The sequence below is a fragment of the Melitaea cinxia genome, chromosome 16 (genome assembly GCF_905220565.1).
Source record: "Melitaea cinxia chromosome 16, ilMelCinx1.1, whole genome shotgun sequence".
NCBI lineage: Eukaryota > Metazoa > Arthropoda > Insecta > Lepidoptera > Nymphalidae > Melitaea > Melitaea cinxia.
The window spans coordinates 344605-361975 of record NC_059409.1 but is presented as its reverse complement, the minus strand read 5'-3'; the positions used below and the strand labels follow the sequence as shown (position 1 = coordinate 361975).

Below are 17371 nucleotides of genomic sequence, written 5' to 3'. Positions count from 1 at the left end.
TTTGGTGGATTTCTATAAACTGGAATTCAATTACGGAAATTGTCCATTAGATTATTTAGTATAAAAATTTTACATTTAAATTTTTTATATGTAAAAACTGCATCAAATGTAGCCCATAACTAGATAATTTAGTTCTGAGTAAAACGAAAATGAACAAGAATAAGTGCAAATAAAATTTTTATCAATAGATTTATTTATTTATTATTTATTTAACATTTTATTGTACACCAAACAAATAAAATAAGCAAGCAACATTGGCAATAATTTGTAGAAAAAAAAATGTACAAAAGGCGGCCTTATTGCTCAAGAGCAATTTCTTCCAGGCAACATTAGGGCAAAGGAGACGATATATTGACGGTGTAGGTGTAGAGTTTAATTTTATAAAAAATAATAGGATATATTATATATTTATATTCATTCACGTTACTATAAAATTGTTTAAAATATAAAATATCTACCATACAAAACTTTTAACACTCTGCCATAATATGTGCCTAATAGCAAGTTAATTTTGGCAACTATTAGCGATAGTGTAATCTTTTGAATTTTTTATTACACACTGTTTTCTTTAAATTAAAATAACAATATCAATAAAACTAAATATGATTAGTTACTCTACCAAATAACACAAATGTGTAACCAATTACTGAAGACGAAAAAATAAAAAATTATTTTTCCAATTTCGTAATCTCACTCAAAGATATTTCAAAACTCATTGAAGATAACGACAGGATACAGGCCGGGTTTAAGTGTACGCTTCCCTTAACTTAATATTTCTATAACATTTACTTCAAAAGTAAATCATTTTAAGACAATCCGACGTTAAGTTAGCGTCGTGCGCACAAAAAGCGAGGGTACATAACTGAGCATTGTTGGCAGGCATCGAACTGGAAAAATATAATGGCTGGATAATAACATTATAGCTTTCTTCGAGGGGTGTTCGGGGGAGCAGGGAGGGAGTAGGAGGTGGGCGGGGCGCCTTGGACTTAGGTCTTACGCTTCTAGGTCAATACAGTGGAGTCTAGAATGTTTCTACTTCATTTCAGTAAGTTACATTTTTCTTGAGCTAAATTGATGTATTTATCTTTTATTATCTTTAACGTTTTACGAGAAATAATACCAATTACCAGTTCAAAGACGTTAGTGTTTTTAGTTTAAACGTCACCTTAACATAGAACAATAATGTGCTGTAACCAATGTTATAAGAAAATGAGTAAAAATTTGATATAAAACAAGTAAGACAGATAAAACTACTTAAGTGTGGCATGATATACAGTGATAAGAAATTCCAACAAAATAGCAAGTATCAAATAGAAAACAATCAATAATAAATTAACCTCGATATCTCCTGTCTTTGTCAGACTCATAATAAGCTAGTTAAGTTAGAAAAGAACAGATAATTACCTAAGCCGATCAAGACAAAGACAACGCCATCAAAACAATCACACCTCTAAGAAATCTTTGAAGTAAAGTTCTTTAAGATATAGATGTAGTTACAGTAGAGCAACGATTTGACGGAGGCGTTAGTAATGAGCTGGCACTTAGGGATGGGACACAAGCTATTATCAATGCTAATGGCATCGCCTACTTGGAGAAAGCCTTTGACAATCCATCCGCACTCACGCACAGTCATATACCGACGCGCTAAGGCTTATTATCCCATGGCACAGCCGTGAATTGCCTTGGTTTATCGGCACTTAATTCATTATTCGATCAGTGGCCTAGAGTGGGGCGGAGGGGGGATAAATAGGGGGTGTTAATCGTAAAATATTATTGTTGGCTCGTTATCGAGGTGCCGAATTTATTTGCGCGTTTAAGTATTGTTCTGAATTTAATTTAATTGTTCTTGATGATGTAAATTATGTGAAAAACAAGTGCTTAATAGATTTATAATGAAAAGTATTAGAACTAATTATTTAGCTTCAATTTTCATTTGGAACGACGAAGATTTGAACGTTGAATTAATTTATTTTAAATGGAAACTTCTACGAGACAAAGATGTGTAACATATAGATACTAATTTCATTGAAATCTTTTATTGAAAGAACTGAACTGATATCCTAAGTAAATTATGTAAATACATAACATAAATTGTGTAACACTACTTATTACATAATAACAAAAGTAGGAAGGGAACTCGGTTTCAGCATGTTAGCGATGAAAACCTATTAGATGGATCATCCGCAAGCCATTTCGGTCGCTATAGCTTCACACATAAGGCTGTAATATGTGCACACATCGGGCTAGCAGCGAGAGTAGTCGCTAATTGAATTTTGTAACACAAGCCGCGCCCGCCGAGTGGTCGAACGATATTTGCACTCCACTTCTAAGTAATTAGTCATTTGATTATCGCCTACAGTTACATCTCCTTGAATTGTCCAAATAAATGACGCAAATAGTTCGGAACATTATTAAATATTTAGTGAACTCGATATTAAATCGGCTCAAATAGATTCTGATTTGACAAATTAGGTACGCGGAGGTGTAGCACTTAGGTCTTTGGTGAGAATCCAATCAGAATTCCCCGAAGAACTCAGTGGATTACTGAATTGAGTTATTACTTTAAGAGCTCGTTACGAGACTCAAGCTGATGATGAGGAACTTTAGTGCGAAAATATTTATATATGTTACAGTCAGAACTCTTAACCAGTCAAAAGTACTATTGACTAGCGAAATCAGTCAAAAGTACTTTTGACTGCACAAGTTGGTCAAAAGTGGTTTTGACTGAAAATTATTGGTTATTAGTACTTTTGACTGCAAATTCGCGGTTAAAAATACTTTTGACTGACGCTCTCCGTCAAAAGTATTTTTAACTGCAAAAAAGCGTCAGTCAAAAGCACTATTACCTCGTTAGATGTGAATAAATTTAGTCAAATGATCCTGATAAACCATAATAAATTTATGCCCGCGATCTTCTTGCGACTGCATGTCAATCAGATCGACTTGGCAGCGGCTGTTCATTTCAGTGTGCAGGATCGTTTTCTAAACCTGACCCATCCTTTTCTTGCTTTTCTTCCTTTGTCATACTTCGCACATTGATAAATATATATTAATCATTTCTTTTGTAACATTGGCGTATTTTTTTGCCGTTTCATTCTTAAGTCTATCGCGACCACCATGCCCTATAGAAATATGAGCAGCATCAATAATGTCGTAGATTTCCTCAGCCGGCAAAAATATTTGACAGGTTCTGTGTTTGTAACTAATTTTTTTATACCACAAACTTAAATGTGTTAAAGCGTTGTAGTCTACTGTACTGTAATGGTGTTTCCTTTTCATTAAATTTCGCGTCTTCCACATCAATTGCAAACTTTTTAAATTTTTCTTTTGTCATCACATTGAAATGACTATCTTTCATAATTATCTTCCATCGCTAAAATTCTTTGTAAAAAGCCTTCTTTCTTTTCGTAGTCACTCATTTTTGTTCTAATATCAGCACGTTCTCCACTAATAATGAGTAATATAAAAGTTTATATGTGTGTTTGTCGTTATTTTTATGGACCACCTTAACTTTTTAAGAGTTTTGACTGATACAACCAGTCAAAACCACTTTTGACGGAATAATTTAGTCAAAAGTACTTTTAACCAGCTCCATTGGGCAAAAGTACTTTTAACTGTTATTTTAGTCAAAAGTATTATTGACTAAAGCAAACGGTCAAAAGTACTTTTGACTGATTTTGCTAGTCAATAGTGCTTTTGACTGGTTAAGAGTTTTGACTGCAACATATATAAATATAAGGATTAACGTAACTGATGCTATGTAACTATCGTGTATTACTGAGGAATGTTTTCACTTCAAATTTTTTGTGTTTTGGTTAGCCCTCTATTCGGAAGATGTTTCGAAATTTATGTTTAACTTTATTAAGCATAAAACCATGTCTTGCTATTCTTAATACCTACTTGCACTTATGTTATAAAAACGTTAGTATTTTTGGCCATGACTAGTAAGTAGGCTTAGCTTTTGTGGGATTTCTATAGACATAAGATTTTGATAAAGTCATTACGTGTTCGAGACTTACAGATTAAAATTATTTGGAGATTACATTGATTACAGATGAAATCTGCACACAGTCTTTAAATATTTTTTCATCTGATTAATTCCAGCATTCTGATTTGCATAATGCATTCATTGAGACCAACACATACGAATATAGACCGCGATTTGGACTTACAACAGATAAAAATTATTTTGTAATTTTGCGATAAAATTGTATTTATATTGTAAGGTATGTTTAGTAAACGTTAAGTTCTTAGCAATTACTTAAACGAGAAATGGATCTTCTTCTAAGCGATAGATAATAAAATACTCTTCAAATATATATTTTTAACAAGGATTCGTGATTAACTCAGCGACTTGACGATAAGGATGGATGTCCCACCTGTTTAACGTAGCTCCGCGGTTCTGGAAAGTGTTGGGTTCATGCTAGTTGATGACTAAGATTTTCGGGGTAGTTTAATCGGCACTTAGATATTCGTTTGTTTGTTTCGAGTCGACTGCGCCAGTGTCAAAGGCCGGCGCGGTGAGCAACGAGTGCCACTTACGAATTGCGATGCGAAATAAACTGTTTGACAACATCTGCGATTGTAATGGAATACACGAGCGATTGTCTCTCGGTGTTTGCGTGGTTCCAGCGGGGGAGCTAGTGTTTAAACAGTGTTTTGCTTATTACTAACTTTTTGAGTATTGGCTCCGACCTCTCAGGAATCACTCAGATTCCGCCGCGACGAGGGCTGTTCAGATCTGCTCCGCGAAATGTGCTGATGTTGAATTAGTTATTATGGTATTCTGATTAGCATTCAAGAATATATTAAATTTTTCAAGTGGCCTCGAGTACCCAATCTCTGCGTGTTTGAGTCTCTGAGTGATGGATCCTTCTGGATAAGTTGCTCTCTTCAGATTTTCTGACAATTTATCAATAATGGTGTCATTTTTGTTGTGATTGGGAGTATTTTTAGGAATCTTGTTTTCTTGTGTAACCAGTTATTATAAATAAAAACAATTATAAAAGTTAGTTTCATAATGTAATAATTAATTTCTAATTTCATTTTTCAACTCACACATAACATTTCCATTATTTTCTTAAAGATCAGAAGAAGTTAAACATGTATGAACACATTCAAACAGAGAGAGCGGAGTTAATCAAACGGCGGTATAAAAACAAATGGAACAGAATCCGATACTTCGAAGTGTCGAGCCGCAAACACTAATACATTGCTTGTTTTTGTAACTTGTCGCCACTTAGTGAAGGCAAACAGCGGCTTCTCTGACACCTGACACCGCCTCCGAACCAAACATCTTCCAAGCTAATAACCACCTTGTTATCTCCAGCTGAAGATGTAAAATGTGTTTTCTTCGAAGTATTTTGTAACATTCGGTACATGTCGCGCTGTGACAGAAAAAAGTTCATTTCCTTACGAATTTTGTGAAAAAGATAACCTTGTCGTGTTTCAGCTCAGGAGCTAATATATAGACACATATTTACACTTATGTATTTACAAAATAATTGATTGAATCTGAATGAACAACTGTCTGTTAATTTTCAGTGTATTTAATATTGGTAAAATAGGGTTTTTTATCGCACTATATGGCTTATTAATGTCCGGGATTTGTTTTCAATTGTTTTTGTTGAATACGTAAATATTTTAACATATAATATAGATATGTTACACATAGTGGTAAAGTTAATAATACATATATAAGTATTCACAAATGAATTTATAGGAAGATAGTTGTGAAAATTCGAATGGTTTAATGAATTGGAATATTATATTTATCAATTTAGGCTAACTTTTAGGTACATCAAGTAAGATCACGACAGACGAGATGAATTAGGGATTATCAAAACACGATTATCGTCAATACATATTCATTTGCGATGTAACTGACTATATCGACGTGTGACGCGAACTTGCCACCGAAGTGCAGTCGGATGTGGCGATGAATATGTAACGGTCTGGAGCGTGTCTGTATCCACCGCTTCCATTGTGAATCTCGTCACTTGATTTATCTTGAGATACTTTCACTTGCGAGGTGGGTGATACCATCTGAAATCTTTTTAGTTTTAGATACAAAATAGTTTGGGTTTTTGAAATTATAATTTTTAAACAGAAATTTGGTTGATCAATATGTATTTGTGCTTGGTTATTGTTGCCATTTGTGTTCATATTTCTTTCTGCTTATAAAGTTTCATACCTTGTTATATTGTTCGCTCAAATCATTATATAAAATAGCACAGTTTACTTTCTCGAGTCCGAGGCGAGTTCACGGTCTTGACTTTAACGACCTATGTACCCATTGTCTTGTGTACATAGAACAACGACCCTTGCCCCTAATTTTCATATTAAAAATGGCGGCTTCCTAAACAATGGCACGCGAAACGACCATCGGGTTCATTGTTTTAAAAACAATAAAAAAAGCGCGGCCATGATGGTAAAAATGTCAAATCTACTCGTGAATTCCACCCTGCGGCGTTCCAAATATGAAATTCCCGCGCAGAAATGGCGGCGAAGGCAATTTTTACAAATGGCTGCCGGGCCCCCGCCGGGCAGGTGGTTTGTTTTCTGTTAGGCGCTTTTCAGAGTCTACTAGGGTTGCAGGGCTCGCAACCAAAATACACACGACGAATTAAGTCGGCAAATGGAGTCCCGGCGCGGCTCTGGCGTCGAGAGTCGCGGACGAGGTGACGTCACCTCGAAAAACCAAACACGCGTAATTGAGTCATCGAGCGCCACAGTCCTATCTCTTCCTCGACGTCTCTAATTTGCATTTACCACGACGTTTTCTAACTCACGTCGTACCTAAGCAAATCATTTTTTAGAAATGCACAAAAAACGTTACATGTATCGTACGAGTTGTCGCCAAAAGTGCTCTAATGCGGAAAGTTCAAAGTTGATTTTCCTTTGGGGCATAGATTGGCATATGATTTATGATATTGGGTAGATGGAGCCTGCGCGGTGATATTTGACGTTTGGCGGATTCATTACTGAGACAAAGGCGGGGGCGAGGGTGCGGAGGGCTGGAGGGCGCCGTGGCAAGGGGTGGGGGGGCACACGAGGGACACCCCCCAACGCCCCGCGTGCAGCCCGCGTAACCACCTCCAGCCACTTTCCTAAATCAGCGGCGTGTATTGTTTAGCATTAGTTTTAAGATATTGAAATTACAGCCGTGAAACTGCCGGAGCCGCGAGCAAAGAAACTTGAAAAGCTTTTAAGAAAATTTTGTGTTTCATTTTTTGTCTATCACTTTTAATTATAAAGATATTACTAATTTCTTAGGCTTTTACCCATTGTACCCACTTATAATTACGAATGTTTCATATTTTCTCAAAAGAATACTTTATTTTTATGTTTACTTAGACTTAAGACCGAACTTGAAGAGTTAAATCTGCTTTATTATTAAGTTTTATTCTTATATCTTTTGTATTACCAACTTTAGCAATTAGTAACTTTAGTTTCTTGATTATCGTTGATTGAAAAATCTATTCTATAGTATAATTACAAAGAAAACAACCGTGTCACTTATTTGCCTAAATTTCCACTAGTTATCAAATAACTTATCTAATTACAACTAATAATAATTCGTTTTAACTAACAAGCACGTGTGCTATAATATAAAGCCCGGTGTAATGAATAATCCCGGGAGACCTACCTGTGAGGTGAGGCTGCGCGGAGGGACTGTAGGGCGACTTTATTTGCGGGAAACCTGCGAACAAGAGATACATTAATTAAGCTACAAAACAATTAACTGCACTTCCTACAGGAATTTCAATTAAAAACTCCTTGCCGTGATTTACCTGAGCCCGGGGGGGCGTCGCTAGGTCGTTTCGGAGACTTTACTGCAGATTAAACGAATTGTTCGTCGAGGGTGACGCAGACATTAGGACGATGGACTTAGCCGAACCGTTTCAGTGCTTGGGGTAATCCATGGCAATGTCGTAAAGTAGAAGTTATTTCAACGTGAAAATCTATGGGGCTGCTGGTCTCATTTGATAAATTAATTTTACAGTTAGTAATTCTGTTTATTAAGCATTATTATGTATTTATAGATAAGTTACAAAACAACGAACGACTCAAAAACAACGAGTTATGACTCAGTAGCGGTGACCATATTAACGAAGGTAGTTTTCGACTACTTTTGGTTCTGTTCTACGATTACCATATTGATAATGATAGGACAGGACGTTGTATTTGTGTTCACAAACTAATCTTGTTCATATTACTTGCATTGTTGTTATTACTATTAAACTTAGGCCTATCCTCTTTATATTTGTCAGACATTTTTAAGTGTAAGAAACGGATTTACATCAGAAAGTGTAATAAAGTTTTGACTGTTATTTATTTGTTAGAAATAGCGGTAAGTTGCCAAAAAAAGATAAGTTTGTCTGTTGGCCGCCGTTCACATCGTAATATTTTAATAATCTTGTTTCATAAATAGTCAACGTTTATGCATAAAAATAAAACGAAACTTAAGAAAGGAATACCTAATTTTACCAAAGAATATTAATATATATTATAAATGTGAATGTAAGTTTGTTTGTTACGCTTTACGCGAAAACCACTTAACTAATCATCATGAAACTTTGTAAACATATTGTGGGAAGTATCAGAAGTAATATAGGTTTCTTTAAAAAAAAATCAATACGAGCGAAGCCATACAACATAAGAAAATAAAAATATACAGTTCTTCAATCATATTGTATGTATCTATGTGTGTATGTATGTATGTGTGTATGTATGTATGTATGCATGTATGTACCTATATGTATATGTGTTTAGGTTAATATATTCAAAAGTTTATGTCACAATGTGTACACCTACACTGACACAATACCATCTCCTTTGCCCCTAGGTTGCCTGGAAGAGATCGCTTTTCAGCGATAATGCCGCCCTTTGTACCTTATGATACTCTGTAAAAATCAATCTGATATGTATTATATAATTGCTTGCTCTACCGGCTTTGATTTTGAAACAACATCAACATGATTGACGGTCGGTAATGTTTTACTTATTTGGTGCGAATTATTCGCACGGGCATTGCTAGTTTTTAATTAATTATGTAAATAATTTAAAAAATTATAACGCTTATAAATAAACTTCCAAATTTGACAACATTGTTTGACAAGCTACTTATTATTTTTTAATATTAATACGTAAAGCGCTTTAAATAATCATATTTTAATTGAATATATCAGGCACTGTAATGTTATACTTATTTAAATAAATTAAAAAATATTTTTATCATAAAAAACTATACAAAATAGTTTATCAAAAGAGTCGTAAGAATCTCTATTATATTTGATGAAGTGTTGTTTCTGTACCCGAGTAGAAAAAAGGTCAGGCTCAACCAGATCATGTATCTGGACCGGATCAGGATAGAATAAGGCAAGCCTGGTCCGGCAGCTCTATCAGGACCAGGTTCGGTCCAGACAAGGATAGCCTGATATAAAATATAATCAAGTATGGTAAGGCATACTGGATCAGGACCAAGTCCGGTCCAGACAAGGGTAGCCTGACGTAAAATATAACCAAGTATAGTAAGGCATACTGCATCAGGACCAGGTCTAGATCAAATAAGAACAGCCTAGGTAGTAAAGAATATAGCCACCCCCTCTCTTTCCGTGGGTGTCGTAAAAGGCGACTATAGTTGCCTTTTACGATATATCTGAGGTGTGATATACAGATATATCTGAGGCTGTCTACTGGTCTAAGAGCCAGAACCTGAGTCGATCTTCACCAAGCTGATAATAGAATGAAACATACTTTATAATAAATTTAGTATATACGATTGTTATCTTTCGTATCATTATATTATTTTATCATTTTATTTATCTATTAAAAATGGGTTGTCTAAACATCCTGGACCTTAATCATTTAAATTTTTTTTTAAATTGGAAATTGTAACATCAAAATAATAAGAACATTTTAATCTGACTTGATAGTATGAAACGTATAAAATGTAGAACATAACTGGCATCGAGATACCTGTTTATAACTGATAACCCAGTAGTTCGTCCAGGTGAATACTCGTAATAGGCAACGGCTGCAGATTCTATACGTCTCATACTATCAAGTCGGATTAAATTTTCTTATAATCTTGATTGTGCAATTTTCAATTGAACATTTTTTTTTTAAAACAATTAAAAATAGTCCAGTATCAAGTAAAATCTAAGTATAACAACAACGCAAATTAACAAAAGATCTCAAATCATACCGAAACGGACAGACGAACCGCAAGAGACGAAAAATGGATCTTACAATCAACAAAATGGAATAGCCGAGGAAAAGAATACTGATAACTCAAAAATATGAATATTAACTTAATGGGAAAGGACAGGAAATTGTAGATTTAAAGGTGCTGTTGAAACCTGCTTAAATAAAGTTAATTTTTGATTTCGTTCACGTAGTATGAGAATAATCCCTACTAATATTATAAATGTGAATGTAAGTTTGTTTGTGACGCTTTCGCCCAAAAACTACTTAACCGATCATCATAAAACTTTGTACACATATTTTTTGAGGTATTAGAAGTAGCATAGGACACCTTTTATATAAAAAATCTATGAGCGAAGCCGCGGGTAAAAGCTAGTTTTATAATATTTACAAAGAAGAGTCGACGAAATTTTAATTAACTCTCGAATAATTTCATTTTTATTATTTAGTCCATAAGTTTAATAGTTTCTTAAGTAAGTCACGATGCGATCACAAGTAAGTCTGTAACATCCCACTGCTGGGCATAGGCCTCTTCCTCCATGTAGAAGAGTATGAGAAAATTAAGCTATTCTTATAATATTATAGAGGTTGTCTGGAAGAGATCGCACTTTTAGCGACGACCGTCTTGTACATGTCTGTATTTTTTTTCTTTCGGTGTAAAAATTTTTTCTCCGAAAGTGTACTCCGTAAGTGTAAGTGTGTGTGTGTTGGTTACACGATTTTGACTGTTTCGTTTTCTCTCTCAGTAGTAACGTCGTTGCAGTAAGTTTTAAATTTGTCCATTTAAAGCAAAGAACAAATCCAACACTTCCTATTTATAACATTAGTAAAGATAAAGATCTTTAACTTAACTCGACATTAGTTGAGCGTAACATTAAGTGATCATCGAGCAAGAAAAGCTTAATACTCATTGTAAATTAATGAATATGATTATTAAACTAATTGCGTGATACTATATATACCCACTAGCTAGATCTCGCGTTTTCAACCGCCTGTATGTTATATGGATCTCCAGCTATTTATGTTTCAAGTTTTATTACAATCAGTTTCATAGTGGTTAAGTGAAACAGTTACATAAACGTCCATCCATCCGTCATATACCTTCGCATTTTTAATTTCCGCTCCCGTGAGAATACTGGCATAAATGTAGCCTATGTGTTATTCTAGATCCTCAGCTGTCTACGTAACAAATTTCATTAAAATCGGTCCAGTATTTTTTGCGTAAAAGAGTAATAAACATAGGTACATACCTACCTACATCCTCACAAATTTATGATATTAGTAGGATTTGTAGAATTCAATAATAATTGAACTAGTAAGAATAATCTAAAAGAATGCAAAAAGACCTTAATAAAAAATCTGCTCATATCTAGCTCTCCTGACAAAGGGGCCCAATTCTTTTGAACAACTATCGTATTCCAAACACTCAACAAAAAACCTCACAATGTGGAGTAACGTAGTCTTTAGATACCACAGCTATCTTTTTATGTTTAAAGTGGAGGGGAAGGGGGGTAACTTCCGTAATTATTGTGGCCGGAAACTGGTGTTGACCGAACACGAATACTTGTTAGTGAGTAAATTTTTATGCCATTACAAGTGTAGTTTAGATTGATTCCTGTGATACAATGAGCGGAAGCTGTAACTTATTTTAAAGTTACAATAATTGCATCTCCTATTACAGTTAGAAATATTGATAGGAGAGAAAGTATCTGTTTGAAAGAAGTGATTAGTTTCAGTTTGGCGAGTGTATTTCGTATCGGAAAATCAAGCGCGCATTTACTGTTTTTTTTTTCGAGCTGTATTTACTATGGTCTTTGTAACCTTTTTAGTGATAAAGATTTTTATATAAATACTTTTTTTAAAACAATTCTAGAATATTTCGATAAGCGTGTTCAAACAAACAAAAATTACATTTGTTTTATTTGTTATGCTCTTTCATATTCACACATATACACTAAAATATAAGGTTATTTATTGGACATACATAATTGATATTTAAACATAATGAAACAAATTTTTCGGATGTTATCGCGATTTATTAAGTTTTTAAATGCCTGACGTTTTGGATACTTGACAGCAACCATGGTCCATGGTAGGATGCGATAAAACCCGAAAAAGTTGTTTCATTATAGTGAGTGAAATTCCCGTAAACATCAGAAAACAATATTTAGGTGCTGTTATAATATCCGTTTGGATATATTTTCTTCATAGGTGACAACAATAGACTTGTTTTGATTGTTATTATGGTCATAGTATTTTGTCGCTTAGATTATTGTTGTTAAAATATATCATCTGTAATAATTATAATAATAATATAATTGTCTCTGCTCGAAATATTTTCATAATAATATATAAAGAAAGATGCTGGATTTTACTAGCACATTACGGTGGGGACCCAACCATTAAGACCATGTCATCTTATTAAAAGACATACTGAAAGACAAATGTAAATATATCTATAGAAAATTTCAACACCTTGTGTAAGACTGATTTAAGCGCGAAAAGTCAAAAACGAAACAGGTAATAAATCATGTTGAATAAACACTAAATTTGATTGGCAACTAGACGATAAAAAAATGCATATTTTATAGTACCCCACATGAGTGAGTTTTATTACTTATTAATTATCAAGATTATAAAAAAGAAGCGCAGATAACTCTTAGAACACGTGGTACAAAGTTATCATTGTCATCAAAACACTTAATATTAGAATAGGTTCTTGACTACATTGAGAATCTCTTTTGTTATGTACAAAGGGACGTATCAAATGTCTAGGATCTCAAAGAATCAATTGCTTTTTTATGAAATTTACGAGATTGAGGTAGACAGAAAAAATATATGAATAAAATAAAACTGAAAAACTTTTTCATCATGCATGACGTTGGCGAAATAATTTGACAAAACTTATGGCCGTCCAAAGAACAATTGAAATGTAATGATTGCGTTTGGAATATATTATCTTATATTTTTAGTTGTGCAGATCTTTGTAAGCCTTTCCTCCAATTGTTTTTATCAAATACTGTGACCCCATCATAAATATCAAAAGAACTGCAACATTCTATTAACATTTTCCAAAACCAGATATAGTAAATTGTGCAAATTTCCGTTTTTAGTCTAGTTTCTTTACATTACACTCATCGTGTCAAGCGTTTAGAACGTCTAAACAAACAAAGTCCTCCCGTGACCATAGTTACAGTAAAGTATTCGAAACGTCGGGTATCTAAAAAAAGTTAAAAAACCGCGGTAAAATCCGTAAAAGTTGTTTCAATATAATCAGTGAAAAAAAAAGTAAAGAGTAAAAAAACAATCAATCGAAAAAGTTAGGTTATAAGAACTTTTTATCTCCATATATTTAACTGAGGTAGGGCACAGCAGGAATTTCCTGCTTAAAATCTGGAGCAGCTCGACTGGGGTAGGGCTCGACCTTATAGAAGATCACAGCTAAATAATACTGCTTTCAAGCAATGTTGTATTCCTGTTGGGGAGTAAGGTGACCAGAGCTCCTGGGGGGATTGGGGATTGGGTCGGCAACGCGCTTGCGATGCTTCTGGTGTTGCAGGCGTCTATAAGCTACGGTAATCTGTTACCATCAGGTGAGCCGTACGCTTGTTTGCCGACCTAGTGATATAAAAAAAGAAGGAAAATAATAAACGATTCAGCAAATACTGGTAAAGTTGATTTTAAATGTTCAGCGTCACTTACAGATGCCTTAAACATAAACATTGGGACCTTCTTGCCAATCTACAATCTACTATTTAAACAGACTATTGAACTATGAAGTGACCTCAACTCGATAGATTAATGATCATTTAGATGATAAACTGGTAATAAAGACCTACATCCAATCAGCGATGGGACTCGGCCCCTGTCAAACATTCTTTAATTAACAGAACCACCGTACAATGGAGTCGTGTTCGCTGTACTCTTATTTAGGCAACTGTGTTCTTTAAAATTGGGGTGTTTGTATGGCGTATCTGACGCTGCGTTCATATTAATCAATTATTAGTTTTTGGGTTGTTAAAAATACTTAAATAAATCACTTTTCAGTGTGAAGTGAATTTAACTAGATACGTGATTTATTATTGGGTAATTAGGTTCTATAATTTTCACTATTGCTCGAAAAAACAACACTTCGAAAATATTTTTTACTGTATTTCTTAGTTTAAAATTTTCTTAAGATCTATCCCATTTACTTTGTTTATAAACGTTCTTGTAACAAATACGTGAATGTATCATTCGAATTTTACAGTAATAAAATAAATAAAATAAAATAAAATAAAAATCATTTATTTCGACCTTAAAGATCATATTTGTTAGTAACATATATAAGAAAAACACTAGTCTAATGTTAGTAAACTTAAAACTACCTTAATCTATATCTTATATCTAATACAGCCCTGATTTGTCAGCACGTGAACCATACGGCAGTGGTTCAGGTACTGACAATCCAGTCTGTCAGCAAATGCCCTCAGGATGCCACTGGGACTATCCCTAACCCTGCGCACCAGGGATGTGCACCGCTTGCGCATGGTCGAGTGAAAACAATCAACATGCGCATCAGCGAACACACCCGACGCACTGCAGCATCGAGGCAGTCCCATCAGCATCCTGAAAGCATTATTGTACTGAACGCGCAGAGCATTGTACTGTTTCTGCGTAAAATCGATCCACAGGCTGCTTGTGTAAAATGAAGTACAGTAAGCTCTAAAGAGCGTTACTTTAACCGGGGTGGAACAACGAACAAACCTGCGAGCTATCATGTTCGCCCTAACCGACAATGCTCTGCGCTCTCTCTCGATATCAGCATCGTCTTTCAAGTCAAAGGTTACCACATGACCAAGATATTTAAATTGCGACACCCTCTTTAACGGCGTACCATATAATTTAATGGGTGGTACAATTGATGGTAATGCTTTTCCTTTGGCCTGAAAGACCATACATTCGCTTTTTTTCACATTATAAATAAGGCCGTGACTGTGAGCATAGTTTTCACATATGCTCAACAGTTTCGCTAAGCCACAAACAGAAGCACTCAGCAACACCATGTCGTCAGCGTAACTGATGTTGCTAAGACATACTCCGTCAATGTGACAACCGACATGTGTGCCACTGAGCTCCTCTATGAGGGCATTGACATACATATAAGTTGAAGAGCTTAGGGGAGGTTAGGCCTCCCTGTCTAACTCCGCACTCCAACCTATATGGCTGCGAATAAGATTCGGACCATCGCACAACATTGACCTGGTTACGGTACCAATATTTGAAGATTCTGGTTGCTTCTTCAGGCAGTCCAGTATTTTTCAATTTCTGCCATAGGATATCGTAACTTACCAGGTCAAAAGCCTTACTAAGGTCGAGAAAACAGGCATATACAGATGTACGTCTAACCGAATAGTACTTAACAGTCTGCTTCAGACATAGTATGGCCGACTCAGTTGATAAACCTGGCCTGAAACCAAACTGATTATCATGTAAGCTTATATATTTATCAAGGTGGACGCTAAGCAAACTGTCAAGAACCTTCGCAACAACCGTGGCTAGTGAGATAGGCCTGTAATTGGATTTATCAGACACATCCCCCGTTCTGTTCTTCACAATTGGCACCACCACAGTTCTCATCAGCGCTGAAGGCAAGTACGAGTGTGCCATGCACAAGTTATAAAACATGGCAAGCACTCCGGGCAGATGAGGACCCGCATATCTTAGATGTTCAATACTCAGACCGTCATGGCCAGGAGACCTGCCACGGGACATAGAGGCTATAGCATTATTGACATCCATTGCTGTAAATCGGATTTCAATCTCCTGACCACCCGTAATATTGAAACAAAAACAATTACGTAATATTGAAACAAAAACAATTACGCATTCAAATGTGTTTTAAAGCGTAATGTTGATTTATTCGAAATGTTTCCTTCCCACAAGTAATTTAGGTGTTGAGCGGCAAGTGTAGGAGCAACTTTACAATTCCCCACCGAATTAATGGCACCCTCCTTAACCGACTTGAGAGAGGGTCAGTGCTAATGAATGCGATGCGTCGTTTGTCAATCATTTCTATAACCCCGTATTGATTATATTCAAATTGTTATAGGCTTAAAACTATTCAAATATTCACTAATTGACAGCTATGAAAAAGTAACGTTCTCGACTGATTAATTTTAATTAATAGATGGGTACATTTAGGGGAAGTTTGAGTACCGTTGTGTCACTATGAAGCGGTTTTATTATACTGTAAAAATGTGTAGAATGCTTTAACGTATAGGTAATACGTATTTGCGGATGAGTTTTAGGGATACGACGGTAAAAAGTTTTTACTGAAATGGTCATTAACCCGTGACAGATGTCGTTTTAAATCTTAAAAAGGCAATTAAAAAAACGGTTCACAGGTTAAGTAAGCGCATGACGTACATGGCAATTATATGTATTTATCGTGTAATCATCTGCCTACTTATCAAATTTGCACAACATTGTAATTATTCAAATTGGTCGCTTAAGCGCAGAGGGCGCTGGGTGGCCATCAAAGGTAATGGCACTCGCTTGAACCGCGGGCAGGACCTCGGCCGCCATCTTGCGAGCACATTGGCATTCAACTCACGTAGTGCCGCTCGCGCGCACGAGGCGTGCGAAATGATTGCGCGGTAAACACTTGTTTTTACATGTTTTTTTAAAACTTTGCTTAGTTGTTTTAAGGGCTTCGTGATGTTATGCTGTTTTTTTACTTAACTATTGGCTTTTTTAGGCTAAATTTATTGTGAATGACTTCACATGTTGACAGTAAAAGTTTTAAATGAAAAAGTCATTTATTCTTTTTACCTCTTTAAATAATAGCTTGTTTTTTAAAAAGTTTTTTACATTGAATTTATTATAAAAATTCGGTCAGATATTTATTTAATAAATTGTGCAACTTTTAAATACTACTTAAGTAGAAATACTACAAATATTTTATTAACAGACATATTTGTGACTTTTATGATAATATGTAGGTACTTAATGACGTGAGAATAAATAAATGACTTAATAACTAAATCGCAAAGTAATATTTCAAATGGTAACCCTCGACCGCCGCGCGCTTTATCCGAAAGCAATAAATTAATATCTAATCGCATTTAGGGTTGGTTAATTGAAAACGGCTCTGTCACACTAAACTTGTAATCCTACAAGA

At 35.0% G+C, this 17371-nt stretch overlaps 1 protein-coding gene across 1 annotated transcript in view; it reads right to left on the bottom strand.

The window, feature by feature from the left end:
• LOC123661179 (visual system homeobox 2-like) overlaps positions 1-17371 on the bottom strand; it is a 133096-nt gene that overhangs the window by 85591 nt on the left and 30134 nt on the right. Inside the window, exon 2 of the mRNA XM_045596165.1 lies at positions 7649-7702. Within this exon, the coding sequence (XP_045452121.1) occupies positions 7649-7702 (54 nt within the window). The remainder of the gene's footprint in view (positions 1-7648; positions 7703-17371) is intronic.